Consider the following 17,076-nt stretch of genomic DNA (forward strand, 5'->3'; position numbering starts at 1 on the left):
TTAAAAAAAAAAAAGAAAAAAATCAATATTTTATATAAAATATAAAACAAAACAAAGATATACAACATTAGTATAAAAACGAAAACCTTAAAAAAAATAAATAAAATGGTCCCCAAGCCAATTAAAATTTCCCTTTAAAAATACATCTCTGGACAAGTGTAAGATAAAAAGCATTTATTCCAAAAGGAAAAAAAAAAACATTATTTCATGTATCACATCCACAAGCGTCTATAGAGCTACAATCACAATCTAAAGTTCTGTACATAGGAGAGTCGGGATTGTGTAGGTCATCGTTGTTTGTAAATACTAATAAATAGGAGTCCATAGAGGAGCCTGCGTCTTGTCCTGATTGGTTGGCTCCTGACTAAATGGCTTTGCGGTAAATCAGAGACAGAGTGGAGGTAGAGTTCCGCCTGTAGAATCTAACGGCCAAGTACCGAACGCTCTTCCTACACACAAAGGGAGCCGCTAGCGGATGGCGCTTTTGCCAGATTCTATGTAGAAAGCCGCGCATCTCTGGAATGGCATTTCCCGAGGAGACGTCCGAAACAAACCCGCCTCTCAGTTCTCTTCCCCTTCAGATTCTGATTCTGGAATGGAAACAATGTATCAGTATTCCTACTTATTAGAATTAAAGAGAGACTTTGTCACCAACTTAAAAAAAAAATGCAGAAAAACCAATTAGTCCATTCACACCGGATAACGCAGGCACAGTTTTCAACGCATGACGATGCAATGACCTACGAAAGAATAATAAGGTGCATGGATGGCAGCACTTTAAAGCGGTGCAATGCATGGACATGTGCTGGTTTGTGGTGGGGGGGAAAAAAAGAAAAAAGTAGAGCAAGCCCTGCTTTTTTTGCAATGCAATACATGGTAATGCACGTCAGTGCAATGCACGGTAAAAACAGGAGGCCATCTCTGACATCACCATACCGCATCCCCACCTCATCCAATCAGAGAATGTCTTGCATTCATTGAGAAAAATGTAAAGGCATTCTATGAATTGCACTTGTGCTTGGGGGGTCACAACAAATCCTTGGGGGAGATTTACTAAAATAGGAGGGTGCGAAATCTGGTGCATCTCTGCATGGGGTAGCCAATCAGCTAACTTCAGCTTGTTCATTTAACCGCTTCCGGACCGCCCACCACTCCTGCGCGAAACAACGTAGACCTACGTCAGTTGTGCGCCTGCAGCTAGGGGGCGAGTGCGCCCTGCCGCCGGCGGGCTCCTGCCCCCACTCGACAGAGGGGACACCGATGCACGGGGCAGGCGGCTCCATATTGCCGCCTGACACCCGCGATCGCTCCCCGCTGAGAGAGAAGAACGGTCAGTCGTTGTAAACACAGCTGACCGTTCTTCTCCCTGGAATGATCACAGAGCGCCTGTGATCCTTCTTTATAGGATCACAGGTCTCTATGGTCATTTTACAAGCCCCTCCCCATACATTTAACCCATTGATCACCGATAATGTTAACCCCTTCCCTGCCAGTGTCATTATTACAGTCACAGTACATATTTTTAGCACTGATTACTGTAGTAATGTCACTAGTCCCTCCAACAGTGTAAAAAATGTCAGTTAGAGGTCCGATCTGTCCGCCGCAATGTCGCAGTCCCGCTAAAAATCGCAGATCGCCGCCATTACTAGTAAAAAAAAAACGATAAAAATGACATAAATCTTTCCTGTAGTTAGTAGAACTTTTGTGCAAACCAATCAAAATACGCTTACTGAAATTTTTTTTACCAAAAATATATAGCAGAAAAGACAAATTGGCCTAAAATGTTAAATGTTGATTTTAAAATTGGGGGGGGGGGGGGGGGATGTCGTATAGCAGAAAGTGAAGAATATTGTTTTTTTTTTTTCAGAATTGTCGCGCTTTTTTTCGTTTTATAGCGCCAAAAAAACTAAAAATCGAACAGGTGAGCAAATACCACCAAAAGAAAGCTCTATTTGTGGAAATAAAAGGACATACATTTTATTTGGGTACAGCGTCGCACAACCGCTCAATTGTCCGTTAAAGTAACGCAGTGCCGAATCGCAAAATATGGCCTTGTAATTAAGGGGGGAAATCTTCCAGCATTCTATGAATTGCACTTGTGCTGGGGGGGTTGGCGGTCACAACAACTCCTGGGGGGGATATTTACTAAAATTGGAGAGCGCAAAATCTGGTGCATCTCTGCATGGTAGCCAATCAGCTTCTAACTTCAGCTTGTTCATTTAGGCTTTGACAATAAAACCTGGAAGCGGATTGGTTTCTATGCAGAGATGCACCAGATTTTGCACCAGTTTTAGTGAATCAACTCCCTTGTATTCACTATGCAGCAACCACCCGGCACAGGACCCAGGAGAGAATGGCGATCATCGCAGTAGCGGTGACTACTACAGTGATTATCCACTTCCACAGGGATCCCACAGGTATGCTCTTGGGATACTTACATTGGTCCAAACAATACAAAAAGACCCTACCTGGAATTCAGCTTTAAAATGGAACCATAGGCAAAACTTTTATTTTTCCCCCTTTTGGATAGAGTAAAGGAGGGTTATAACCCGTCACATTTTTTTTCCCATAAGCAGAACAGGAAGTGAGAGGAAACCCCTGCAAATGGAGTCTAAAAATCTAAAAGTCATCCTGCTGCAAATGTGCCCGCGGGACCACTTTCATCTTACACACGGTGGCACACAATAAAAAAAAATACCTGTGGTATGGCAGCTCGCTGCTTCCATAACGCCCATATTAAAAAGTCAAAGTAATGACGTATTTTTACTCTGGGCTGGTCAGCAAGTTTTCAGGAACTCGGATCGCTGGATCGTGGGGGAGAAGAGGCTGTGAGCACCGGTCTAGCAGTGGAATATCGGGTACGTAAATCCAAGATCTAAATGAGCAATTAACATTTGCAGTGCAGGCAACCCCTCCCCCAAACAAAGAAATTAAACCTTCCCGGACTCAGGCTTTAAAGTGGTTGTAAACCTCAGACATGAAATATGAAAGAGCATATCCCCCTATAGCACATGTGTCAAACACAAGGACTGGGGGCCGAATCCGGGCCGCCAGGCAATTTCATGTGGCCCTCTGACCTCTCCTGCAGCTTCCGCCCCCCCCCCCTTCATCTCTGCCCCCCACCTGGTATCAGAAGTCCACGGCGAGGAGGAGAGATTTCCTCCACCAGATCCTGCGTCTCTCTGTGCAGCCGTACCAATCCTTCATCTCCACCTTCCCTGGTCTCAGCATTCAGCAGGCTCCAGCCCTTCTCTGGTACTCCTCCAGACCCTGCACTTTATGCCACCCAGTCCTGCCCACACAGGGCCGCTGATAGGGGGGACCAACAGCCCTCTTGTAGGGGGCCCAAGCACACAGGGGGACCCACACAGAGAGGGCGATTATTGATGGACAACAAATACAGAAATCTTCCTCCAGCACCTGAATCTGATCTGTCCCTCTCCCTGCTATCAGCTTTTATCTGTTGAGAAAGAGACAGTTGTCCCTCACTAATCCCCCTCCCTTGTGTGCCCCCCCCCCCTCCCAGCACTTATCTCTGCTCAGGAGTTTATTTGTAACTTTGTTTCTCTCTCTCTGTCTCTCTGATCACTGAGCTCCAACTGCCCAGCCTGGATATTTTTCTAATCTCATCTTCTTTTTTATGCATAGTTTTTTTTTTAGATTTAGGAAGAATTATGCGAGTTATGTTATATTTGTGTCTGCTAATAGTAATTTTGTTGGAATTTTAGCTAAATATATCTTTAATATTTTCTTGGGGGGCCCTGCCAGGTAGTCTGTACGGGGCCCGCGATTTCTAACAGCAGCCCTGTGTAGCCCACAGCTTCTTTTCCTGCAGCAGCATATAAAGGGGGTACACTGTGATGTAAGGGAGGGTGGGTGACTCCACTTTAATGAAAGGGGGCTCTTGACATCTGATGTAAGGGGTGGTGCAGTGCTCTGGCCATCTAGTCTTACAGATACAACCGGCCCTTTGAGGGTGACCATGATGCTGATGTGGCCCACGATGAAATGGAGTTTGACACCCCTGCTCTATAGTGTGTACTTGTCTCAATCCATAACACTAAGAGTCATTTCTGTCTGCTACCTCCTCCCTCTGCTATTAGCATCCATAACTTCTGACACCAAGGAGATAAATAGGTGATGGGGGAGGGAGAACCAGCACACAGCCTGTGATTGACAGCCTCAGCACTGCTCCTGTGTGCTCTCACTGAGCTCTGCAGAGTGTAATTTCAGCTCCCCCACCCTCCTGTTTTCTGAAAGTTTAGACAAGCTTTATAAATCCTGGACTTTGAATGGATGTAGAGAAGACTGCAGATAAACAGGTACAACTTATGTAGGAGGATTTGCCTCATCTCTGTGCATCACCTGAGGCCAGTCACTTCACTGGGTATATGGAAGGGATTAAAACCACTTCAAAATGGGCTGAGCCTTCTAGAACATTCCTCTTTCTGGGAAAACATGGAAGAGTGAGATGAAAATACATAGAAAGACGGGAGCAGCTTTTCATTACCTTCCTCTGCGTTTTGCAGCCACTCCACAAACTTCTTCATCTGGTCAAGAAAGACACTTTTACCCTTGGCCAGGTGCGCTTCCTTGTACCACTTCAATATGGCTTCTTCCCCCAGAACATCCGCTGTAAGACAGGACAAGGTTAAACTTATGAGGCTGCACCATAATGCTACATATTGGCAGGGCCGCTGATGGGGGGGGGGGGCATCAGTCCTCCTGTAGGGGGCCGGGCACACAGGGGGGCCCCAACAGCACAGGGAATCTGTGCGGTCGGGCAGCAGGCCAATTACAGCAGAAGTCCTGAGAAGCTCTCTTCAGCAGCTGAAAGCCAGTTTCTCCCCCCTCCTGCCAGCTTTCATCTGCTGCATGGAGAGGCACAGACACAGGGCAACATTCCTGTAATTACTTCTCCAACACCGATTCCCCCTCCCTGTTCTGCCTACTTCTGACCCCCCCCCTTCCCATGGTCGTTCTGTAACTCTGAACTCCAGACAAGCAACTGAACACGGAGATAAAATACACATTTGGGGATGTTTCATTATGGGGAACATTCACAAAACATTTGCATTTTCATAACCACTCCAATACCCGGAACTTCCCCCCCCCCTTCCTGCCCAGGCCAAATTTTCAGCTTTCAGCATTGTGACATTTTGACTGACAATTGCGCGGTCATGCAACACTCTACCCGTAAGAAAGGTTAAAAAAAAAAAATTCACACAAATGTAAAACTTTCTTTTGGTGGTATGCAATTATCACTGTTTTTTTTTTTTTTTTTTTTTTTGCTAAACAAAAGACCCAAAATTTTAAAACAAAAAAAAAAGTGTTTTTTTTTTTTTTCGTTTATAACATTTTTCAAATAATGTTTCTTCAAAAATTTTGCCCAAAATGTATTCTGCTACATTTTTTTTTTTGGTGAAAATAACCCAAATCAGTGTATATTATTTAGTCTGTAGGAAAGTTAAAGAGTCCACAATCTATGGCATACAGTGCCTTGCGGAAATATTCGGCCCCCTTGAACTTTGCGACCTTTTGCCACATTTCAGGCTTCAAATATAAAGATATAAACCTGTAATTTTTGGTGCAGAATCAACAAGTGGGACACAATCATGAAGTGGAACGAAATTTATTGGATATTTCAAACTTTTTTAACAAATAAAAAACTGAAAAATTGGGTGTGCAAAATTATTCAGCCCCCTTAAGTTAATACTTTGTAGCGCCACCTTTTGCTGCGATTACAGCTGTAAGTCGCTTGGGGTATGTCTCTATCAGTTTTGCACATCAAGAGACTGAAATTTTTGCCCATTCCTCCTTGCAAAACAGCTCGAGCTCAGTGAGGTTGGATGGAGAGCGTTTGTGAACAGCAGTTTTCAGTTCTTTCCACAGATTCTCGATTGGATTCAGGTCTGGACTTTGACTTGGCCATTCTTTTTTTTTTTTTCAAATTTAATTTTTATTAGAGGCAAAATGGGTTTACATTTCACATTATATCAGTCAGGAGAACTATTACACAAATAAAAATACATATTAAGAGGAGAAATATCTCCTTTCCCCTTCTACTTCCTAACTGAGGCAACATAATGTCTCCCTTTCTTTAGGGAGTGTCTTTTTTTTTATAATCATCCCATTACATCCTCCTCCCTTCTTTTTTTCCCCTTTTCACTTCCCCTCCTTTCCCTTCCCCTTGCCCCATATACTCCCCCCCCCCTCCTACCGAGGGAGAAATAAATAAAATAAATCAATAAATGAAAAAAAATTAATAAAAAAAAAAAAAAAAACAACCCTCCCCAACCCTCCTACCCCCCCCCCCCCTTCTCAAAACCAATGGCCTTCCTTTCAAACTTCACTGATATTCTCGAACTTTACTGCTACTTTATTCCCTGAGAGCCTTCCCCTCCTCAGAGAGGACAAATGCATTCCATCCTTCCCATATCTTCCTATATTTCTCTCTATTATAATTTGCTGTTAAAGTCAAGTCTTCCATCTTGTTTATTTCCTCCACTTTCTCTATCCAATCCCTTATAGAGAGTGGAATATTCTTTTTCCACCCTAAAGGGATACATATTCTTGCTGCATTTGTTAAGTGACTTATAATTGAGTTTTTGTATTTTTTAGTTGATATTGTTGATAGTTGTAACAAAAAGAATGCAGGGTCCAATGGGATCTCTACCTCCGTAAATTTCTGCATTATTCTTCTGGTTTCCTCCCAAAATCCTCTTATTTTGGGACAAGTCCAAAATATGTGTAACATTGTGCCCTGTTCCTCTCGACAGCGCCAGCACCGACCTGATGTATTAGAATAAATACTATTTAATCTCTGAGGGGTATAATACCAACGTGTTAAAATTTTATAGTTCGTTTCTTGTACTTTGGTGCATATAGAGGACTGAAAGGCCCGATCGATTATCTTTTGTCGCTGTTCAGAGGAGAAGGCACAATTAATTTCTTCTTCCCATCTACTTAAGTAGGACAGTTTAATCTGTTCCCTAGGGACCACCAGTAAATTATACATTTTAGATAAGGTATGAGCTAATGCTCCTGTTTCTGAGCAATATCTTTCAAAAATTGTCACCTGTCTTCCATATTTCTGGGGTTGTGGTAATGTATTAAGATAATGATGTACCTGTAGGGCACTCCAAAACGGAAGCCCGAAAGTATCTTCCTTATCCATCAACATCTCAAGTGTCGGCCACTTATTTCCTTTCAGGAAATGTGAGGCTTGAAAACAACCTCTTTCCTTTAATTCACCAAAAGGGCCTTTTTCCATTCCCATAGGGAACATTGGATTTCCCAAGATGGGAAACAAGGGGGACTCAAAGCTTTTTTCCAACCCCTTTATGTAAACTTGTGAGATTATCTTTAGTGTATTACCTATCAACGAATGGCTTTTCAGACTCCCAGATATGTCCTCATAACACCAAGCAGCTCTATTCAGAGAGACTGGCGTTTGAGATTGTTCCAAATCTGTCCATAATTTAGATTCCTTGTGTCTACACCAGTCTATTTGGCGACAAAAAATGTGAAGCTTGATAATATCTACGTATATCCGGTAAAGCCACACCACCGTATTTTTTTGGGAGGGTTAAAAATTTAACTGCCAATCTTGGTTTCTTTTTTGCCCAGACAAAGTTTATGAATACTGATTGAACTTGTTTGAAAAATTTAGCTGGAACATGGATAGGTAAAGCCTGAAAAAGGTATAAGAAGTTCTTAGACTTGGCCATTCTAACACCTGGATATGTTTATTTGTGAACCATTCCATTGTAGATTTTGCTTTATGTTTTGGATCATTGTCTTATTGGAAGACAAATCTCCGTCCCAGTCTCAGGTCTTTTGCAGACTCCATCAGGTTTTCTTCCAGAATGGTCCTGTATTTGGCTCCATCCATCTTCCCATCAATTTTAACCATCTTCCCTGTCCCTGCTGAAGAAAAGCAGGCCCAAACCATGATGCTGCCACCACCATGTTTGACAGTGGGGATGGTGTGTTCAGGGTGATGAGCTGTGTTGCTTTTACACCAAACATAACGTTTTGCTTTGTTGCCAAAAAGTTTGATTTTGGTTTCATCTGACCAGAGCACCTTCTTCCACATGTTTGGTGTCTCCCAGGTGGCTTGTGGCAAACTTTAAACGACACTTTTTATGGATATCCTTAAGAAATGGCTTTCTTCTTGCCACTCTTCCATAAAGGCCAGATTTGTGCAGTATACGACTGATTGTTGTCCTATGGACAGAGTCTCCCACCTCAGCTGTAGATCTCTGCAGTTCATCCAGAGTGATCATGGGCCTCTTGGCTGCATCTCTGATCAGTCTTCTCCTTGTATGAGCTGAAAGTTTAGAGGGACGGCCAGGTCTTCGTAGATTTTCAGTGGTCTGATACTCCTTCCAATTCAATATTATCGCTTGCACAGTGCTCCTTGGGGTGTTTAAAGCTTGGGAAATCTTTTTGTATCCAAATCCGGCTTTAAACTTCTCCACAACAGTATCTCAGACCTGCCTGGTGTGTTCCTTGTTCTTCATGATGCTCTCTGCGCTTTAAACGAACCTCTGAGACTATCACAGTGCAGGTGCATTTATACGGAGACTTGATTACACACAGGTGGATTCTATTTATCATCATTAGTCATTTAGGTCAACATTGGATCATTCAGAGATCCTCACTGAACTTCTGGAGAGAGTTTGCTGCACTGAAAGTAAAGGGGCTGAATAATTTTGCACGCCCAATTTTTCAATGTTTTATTTGTTAAAGTTTGAAATATCCAATAAATTTCGTTCCACTTCATGATTGTGTCCCACTTGTTGTTGATTCTTCACAAAAAATTACAGTTTTATATCTTTATGTTTAAAGCCTGAAATGTGGCAAAAGGTCGCAAAGTTCAAGTGGGCCGAATACTTTCGCAAGGCACTGTATATATCTGAAAATCAATCAATACAGATGTACTAACGAAGTTTTATTTCTTGAGGCCTGAAAACACTAGGATGGTACAAATCCCCTTATCCCCCTTTTTGGAAAGTAGACAACCCAAGGTATTTAGTAAGAGGCATGGCAAATTTTTTTTTTTTTTAGGATGTAATTTTTTTTTTTTTTAAACATACTGTCACCAGTGCAGTACAGCATCACCATATAATGGGTGTGACGGCAATCAGGGACACTGACTTGTGACAGTATGAAGAAGAAAAAAAAAAAAAAGCCCCCGTCCAATGGGGATATGTCGCATCCAACCTAGTGCAGAGTTAAGATTGGGTCGCGCTCACTGGCCAGACTGGGAAGACCGTAAGGATTTAGGATATCCAGTCCATCGCCCAGTCCGGCAATTGATTGTAGTTCTCAAAGGAACTGAGAATAAAAGAAGAAAAAAATCTGTTTAAAAAGGAAAAAAAAAATGCCAGGACCAGAGATCCCAGCAAGAAACTAGGACTGAAGACCTACAGCAGGAAGTAGGAGTATACCACCTTGGACTGCCCTATAGGCACAGTCAAACTTATTTCCGCCTAGTGTCCTACTCCTGTAGGGGGCAGCATAAACCCAAGGGTTAAGAAGATATGGAGATGTGTCCATCAATGAACGAAAGAGAAAATTTAATTTTCTATTTTATTACTTTTTTAGAATTTTTTTTTTTTTTTTTTAGCACACTGTGACCAGAGCAATACAATGTTACCAAACTAACACTGTACTACTCTGGGTAAAAGATCAGGATATTTTATTTTTGGCTTATTAATTTTATTTTACCAGACATTATGATAGTTTATATCAGTGAATTTTACTGGTATAAAGCAATGAATATAAATGGATATGGAATAGTTCATATTACCATCGCACACATTCCTGAGTATAGGAACATCTGTTACGGGTGCTGCAGCGATCACCAGCTGGACACTGGATATATCACAGATAAGTATACATGTTCGTCAACACACCATGGAACTTGCATAGGAATCCAGAAAAGCTTTTTATTGCAAAAGGATCACATCAGGATAAGTGCAATGTTTTGGAGGCACGCAGGACCCCTTCGTTGGGCATGTGAAGGGGTCATTCACATCATCACATGCCTGATGAAGGGTCCTGTGTGGCTCCGAAACGTTGCTCTTATCCTGATGTGATCCTTTCCCAAATTTTTCCGGACTGCTACACAAGATCCATGGTGCACTGGCGAACATGTATACTTCTAAATGGATATGGACATCTGGTGCCTTCTGGTGGCTATAAGGCACCTCTATGTATCATATGCCACATCCTGAAATGTTTTTAAAGGAACACTCAAAGAATAATGGATTTACGGCACGTAGTATAAAAATAAACCATTTATTCATCTACATTATAGCGGAGTTCCGGGCACAGAAAACATTTTTCAGTGAACATACCCCCGGGACAGTCAGGGCTAGTACATTCCACAATGGCTAGCCTCTGATCTGTCCCGGTTCGCACTTACCTGCAAGATGAAATACTCACTTATAAAATTTCTTCCACAGCGTTGCCATCTCTCTTGTGGGCAGCTGAAGCCGGCGCGGTCCTCTTCTGCGTCTTCTTCCGCGTCTTCTCCCAGAATGCGCCTGCACCGGCCCCTCTCATCACTTCCGGTGCGGAAGTGACGAGCGGGGCCGGTGCCGTCGCATTGATTCCTGGGAGTGATGACGTTCAGCTCCCAGGAATCATCGCGGAGCCGCGGCGCTGATCGAGGAAGTACACTGAGGTGAGTATTTTCGATCTTCAATTACAAGGTGAGTAAAAAAAAAAAAAGAACCTAACTATCCAATTCCTTTTCAGGTGATGGGGAACTAGCGGACGGGCACAACAAAAAAAAAAAAAGATCGATTTTGTGCCCGGATCTCCGCTTTAAAATAGTTTCTTCCATATAGTGTGATGGATTAGGTAAAATGTCTATTTTTCTATGTCTAGTTTTGTACATGTAAATATGCTTTTTTATTCCTTACTCAAAATGCCCGCTAGCAGCTCCCCATCCCATCTAGTGAAGCTTGTGTAACTAAGATGGCACCTCCATCCAGGACTACACCTGGATCCTGGAAGGAGTTTACCCTACATGGACATGACCAATCAGAAGCTTCAAGCAATCAGATAACGCTATGTTTATGACGTACTTGCCCACGACACTAGCCGCGCGCCTATATAACCCCACGTATAAAGTAGCAATAAAGTATCACTTACCTGAACATGTTTCAATGTGGTTCTTCTCGTGCATGCACCAGATTATATAGGCCAAATCAGGAAGGGGGCAGATACTCACCAGACGATTGGTTTGATCCAAAACAATAGTACATGAAAAACAATGAACAAGACATCTAAAATCACATTGGACAAGGAATAGCTCCCCTAGAGGCTATGGTACCATCTGTAATGCGGTTTCATACAGAATTTCTATGCCTACGCATACATAGATCCTCACGATTAGGGATATCACTTGTCCATGTATTCTGCTCAACATATTTCGGGACCATGAAGTCGCTTCTTCAGGAGCTTTATTACTTCAGACATTCACTTTAATCACGGAATCCAGAGCTGCAGTGTTGTCCCCCCAATCCCAGGAGAACCTCCCAGAGTGGCCCGCCATTGGCTCATATGCCAGAGTGTGGGGACACACAAGGTAAATTTTACACTAAAGGCTAGAGTTCCTATTCAAAGGATAATTGTTGAAGCCTGAGGACCAAAGAGCCTTAGTACATGGCTGGTGCATATAAGCCAGAGTTGGCAGGTTTTTAAGAGGGATACAGTCCAAAAGCAGATCAATCCCCTTATACTCCTATTTGGCAGATAGTAGTCTCTGAGGTGGCATCCTGCAGTCAGGTATCAGTATGCAGCTCCCTAGTCTCCAATCTCGTGGGGTAATGGGAACCAGTAAGAGGTAAAGGCACATGGGAGCGGACTCCCTCACAGCACCCATGTATCCCATTCAAAACCTGCCAACTCTGGCTTATATGCACCAGCTATGTACTAAGGCTCTTTGGTCCTTAGGCTTTAGCAATTACCCTATGGATAGGAACTCTAACCTTTAGTATAAAACGTACCTTATGTGTCCCCACACTCTGGCATATGAGCCAACGGCGGCCACTCAATGGGGTTCTCGTGGGATCGGGGGGACAACGCTGCAGCTCTGGTGTCCATGATTCAAGTGAATGTCTGATGTATTAAAGCTCCTGAAAAAGCAACTTTGCGAAACATGTTGAGCAGAATACATGGACAAGTGATATCCCCAATCTCGAGGATCTATGTATGCGTAGGCATTGAAATTCTGTATGAAACAGCATTACAGATGGTACCATAGCCTCAAGAGAAATCACTCTTAGTCCAATGTAATTTTAGATGTTATGTTCATTGTTTTTTACTATATGGAAGAAACTATTTTAATGTGGATGAATATATATATTTTTTTATCCAGGTGCTGTTAAAGTCCATTATTCCTTGACTATTCCTTTAAAAACACTGGTATAAAGCAACTATTTTTACTGGAAAAAAAAAAACTGATTGTGTAATTTGATTGGCCACAGCTAATCACATGGTACAGATGGGCTGTGATTAGCCTCTCTGTACCATGTGATCATTGTGACCAATCACAGCTAGCAACACAGTTGTACACAATGGATGGCATGAATGAAAGTCATCCATTGTTTACAATAGTCATGTGATCTGCTGTGATTGGTCACGGCGATCACATGGTACCAGCAGCAGCTGCGATCTGGGAATATGTCAAATGACGTCCACCTGGATCTACGAAAGTCCCGCCCAGGTATCATTTTGCTATAGGCTGGGCAGGAAGTAGTTAATGAATGCAAAGTATTCTCTGATTGGACGAGGTGCAGAGGCAGTCATAATCTCCACCTCCTCTAATCAGAGAGCAAAAGCATTCTTTAAATGGCACCGGTGCCCATCGAGCGACCTCATGTGTTCACAATGCAGCAGGACAGCTGCTTGGCAGAGGACCTGGAAGCTGGTGGAGATTACTGGAGTAGAGGTACCTATACAGAGATTTTCCGTTTACTCTGCGATTTTACAGGTAGGGCACATACATACTTACATTGATTCAAACCGGACCAATGTAACTATGCAAAACAATCCATACCTGGAATTCAGCTTTAGTGAATACAGAGCTGAATTAGTTTGTGCCTTCCATATCTTCCCAGAGTTCTACTTTAACTCCCTGTAATCAGCAGTTTCTGCAGTTTAGAGAAATGTTTGTGGAGGGGATAGAAGGACAATACTCAAAACACAACAGCCGACTACCTTTGTAGAAGAGGACAACAATCTTCTGAAAGGCTTTCATGAAGTGGATGTTGTCATAGCAGTACTCCTGGACCTTCTGAAGAAGTACAAGCTCCGAATGGCCTTGTGTGCTGAAAACGGCCAGCAGTGGTGCATATTGCTGCAAGACAAGAAGTTATATAAGCATCTATCTCATAATACACAGAGACCGCTGGTCTCATTCCTGTATTCTACAGTCCAGCAAACAAGTCTGCATACAAAAAGGAGGAAGTTTAGTTTTGGTCTGACATCCCATAGGAAGGCATAAAAATAAAAAAGTACAAAAACCAGCCTTTTGTCTTTGACCGCCTTCTGCTACACGTTTTTCATTCTCTGAACATCTCTTGTAGCATGCCCTTAGCCTCTGATCATCACCTGCTGCATGCCTTTAGCCTCTGGTCATCGCCTGCTGCATGCCCTCAGCCTCTGGCCATCGCCTGCTGCATGCCCTCAGCCTCTGGCCATCGCCTGCTGCATGCCCTCAGCCTCTGGCCATCGCCTGCTGCATGCCCTCAGCCTCTGGCCATCGACTTCTGCATGCCCTCAGCCTCTGGTCATCGCCTGCTGCATGCCCTTGTCCTATGATCATTTCTTGTAGCATGCCCTTAGTCTCTGCCCATCTCCTGCTGCATGCCCTTAGTATGTGGCCATCTCCCATTACATGTCCACAGTCTGACAGCTTGCTGTTGCTTCACAATCACTGATAGGACTATGTGGCGCACTTTTGGTGATGTCAGGGAAGCACTTGAGGCCTCCCAATAGCAAGAAAGTTTACAACTAGTAGCAAAAGTCCTGTTTCCCCAAGTCCCCCACCCCCCCATTTTGGAAGCCATATGCATTAAAGTTGACCATGGTTATGCGTCCCCCCCCCCCTCCTCCTCCTGAACCATACCAGGCCACATGCCCTCAACATGCAAGAGGGGCTCCCAAAGGGCCTCTTCCCCACAACCCTGGCCAGTATATATATATATATATATATATATATATATATATTTGCGAGTGGCTACAAAATTTTAACTAATAAATATGCTGTTCTGCTACACTTAGAAGGGCTCTCCCTCCCTTTTGTGCCACCATTGAATGTCCTGGCAGGGATTCTGGAACCTACCACTGAATGTCCTGGCAGGAATTCTGGAACCTACCACTGAATGTCCTGGCAGGAATTCTGGAACCTACCACTGAATGGCCTGGCAGGGATTCTGGGTGGCCTGGCAGGGATTCTGGGTGGCCTGGCAGGGATTCTGGGTGGCCTGGCAGGGATTCTGGGTGGCCTGGCAGGGATTCTGGGTGGCCTGGCAGGGATTCTAGGTGGCCTGGCAGGCAGGGATTCTGGATGGCCTGGCAGGAATTCTGGATGGCCTGGCAGGAATTCTGGATGGCCTGGCAGGGATTCTGGATGGCCTGGCAGGGATTCTGGAATGCCTGGCAGGGATTCTGGAAGGCCTGGCAGGGATTCTGGAAGGCCTGGCAGGGATTCTGGAAGGCCTGGCAGAGATTCTGGAAGGCCTGGCAGAGATTCTGGAAGGCCTGGCAGAGATTCTGGAAGGCCTAACAGAGATTCTGGAAGGCCTGGCAGATATTATGGAAGGCCTGGCAGGGATTCTGGAAGGCCTGGCAGGGATTCTGGAAAGCCTGGCAGGGATTCTGGAAAGCCTGGCAGGGATTCTGGAAAGCCTTGCCGGGGTTCTTAGAGTACCTTACCAAAGTCCCTGTCCCCCACTGTTTGCTGTCTTTTCTTTTTTTTTTTTTAAAGGTATTTTATTAGTGTTTGCTGTCTTTTCTACCCCTAAACCTTACATCATCATAGGACTGAGTAGTTAGGTAGGGGGTGGGGGGTCAGAAAAATAAACCACAGCATGTGGCAGGGGGGCACAGACATCCAACAATTCCAGAAATGTCAAATACTAAAGAGACTGGCAGAGGCTGAAGCACAAACGGGGAGATGGTTAGAGACACAGACCACCAATGGCTTTTCTGTTGCAGTAAACTGCCTTTTTGTTTTGTAGGACTAATCGGGCTGATTTATTGTACTTACACGTGTACAGCAATTATTGGTAGGGCTATCACAACAAACTGATATTACTGACATGCTGTATATTGCAGTGCTTGATCCAAAGACATATACAAACCCCCACCTTCAAATGCTTTAAAGCCTGCTCTGCAACCAGCTCTTCTTTCTTGTTCCACTCTACGGCATTCATTATGCAGGTCCACAGGAGCCCGATAACTGCATGTTCGGCTAATTCGTTCCGTTTCATTTCTTCTTTTAAGTAAAGCACTATCTACAAACAGCAAGACAGCCCAAGCAAATTATAGGCAAACCAACAGAAAAAAAAAATCAGGATGTTACAAAAGCTTATTAAGACTTTAAAGCTGACCTCCGGAATAAGCAAAAATTGTCTAAATACATTTGCAGCACCCTCCTAGTAATCAGTGGAGCAGTTGATTGTTTTGCGCTGATTAGGGCTCCACAGGCTGCACACTTAATTGCTTCTCCATGCTTTCTGGAAAGCTCCAGAACACAGGAGTTGCACAGGATAAGTGAGCAATCTGAATACTTTTAAGGTCCCAGCCAACCACTGGGGAGGCTTGCCCAGAAGGTGGCTGGAAAGAGCAAAAATAGCCTAGAGCTGAATCAGTCAGGGTTCCTGTTCCAGGAGGAGAGGCACACAGGCTACTTAGCAGACACCGGCCAAGAAGCTCAACGAGGTCCCAGCGGACATAAAGCTCAGGGGCCTATCCATTCAAAGGCATCTCTGAGGGTAAAGAGGGAATCTCACACAGGGATCAGTCTGGAGGGTACACTTTGCAAACATCTGCCTGATGCAGGAGGAAGACATGCAGCTATTTAAATAATAAGTTCACCTCTCTGAACATGAGACACCCATATTTAGGGTGTCACATGTTCAGCATCAGACCCCTCTCCCCCTGATCCCTCCCCCCCCCTACTCCTTGTGGCAGTGAGCGGGGATAACTTCAACTCCTCTGGGAAGGCTGTCCACAAGGTTTAGGAGTGTCTATGGGAATGTTTGACCATTCTTCCAGAAGCGCATTTGTGAGGTCAGGCACTGATGTTGGACAAAAAGATCTGGCTCGCAGTCTCCGCTCTAATTCATCGGAAAGGTGTTCTATCAGGTTTAGGTCAGGACTCTGTGCAGGCCAGTCAAGTTCCTCAGGACCGGTGCGCAGTCATGTCGGAACAGGAAGGGGCCATCCCCAAACTGTTTCCACAAAGTTGGGAGCATGAAATTGTCCAAAATGTCTTGGTATGCTGACGCCTTAAGAGTTCCCTTCACTGGAACTAAGGGGCCAAGCCCAACCCCTGAAAAACAACCCCACACCATAAACCCCCCTCCACCAAATGTTTTGGACCAGTGCACAAAGCAAGGTCCATAAATACATGGATGAATGAGTATGGGGTGGAGGAACTTGACTGGCCTGCACAGAGTCCTGACCTCAACCCGATAGAACACCTTTGGGATGAATTAGAGGAGAGACTGTGAGCCTGGCCTTCTCGTCAACATCAGTGCCTGACCAAATGCGCTTCTGGAAAAATGGTCAAACATTTCCATAGACACACTCCTAAACCTTGTGGACAGCCTTCTCAGAAGAGTTGAAGCTGTTATACCTGCAAAGGGTGGGCCAACTCAATATTGAACCCTACGGACTAAGACTGGGATGCCATTAAAGTTCATGTGTGTGTAAAGACATGCGTCCCAATACTTTTGACAATATAGTGTAGCTCATCTGGTAGGATTGTGGGAGGAAAACCTCTTTAAAATGATGGATATGACAAGCGGAGGTGCAGCTATCTTCAGC

The 17,076-nt window shown here is 44.1% G+C and overlaps 1 protein-coding gene across 1 annotated transcript in view; it reads right to left on the reverse strand.

Moving 5' to 3' along the window:
- Window positions 1-503: 503 nt before the first annotated feature.
- The window catches only part of BZW2 (basic leucine zipper and W2 domains 2), a 71,220-nt gene continuing 54,647 nt past the window's right edge, over window positions 504-17,076 (reverse strand). The window contains exons 8-11 of the mRNA XM_082259068.1: window positions 15,393-15,539; window positions 13,240-13,378; window positions 4,511-4,633; window positions 504-590 (exon numbers count right to left, since the gene is read on the reverse strand). Coding sequence (XP_082115194.1) covers window positions 562-590; window positions 4,511-4,633; window positions 13,240-13,378; window positions 15,393-15,539 — 438 coding nt within the window. The 3' untranslated portion in view covers window positions 504-561. The remainder of the gene's footprint in view (window positions 591-4,510; window positions 4,634-13,239; window positions 13,379-15,392; window positions 15,540-17,076) is intronic.

This window comes from Pelophylax lessonae (genome assembly GCF_965119305.1).
Source record: "Pelophylax lessonae genome assembly, chromosome: 5".
NCBI classification, from domain to species: Eukaryota; Metazoa; Chordata; class Amphibia; order Anura; family Ranidae; genus Pelophylax; species Pelophylax lessonae.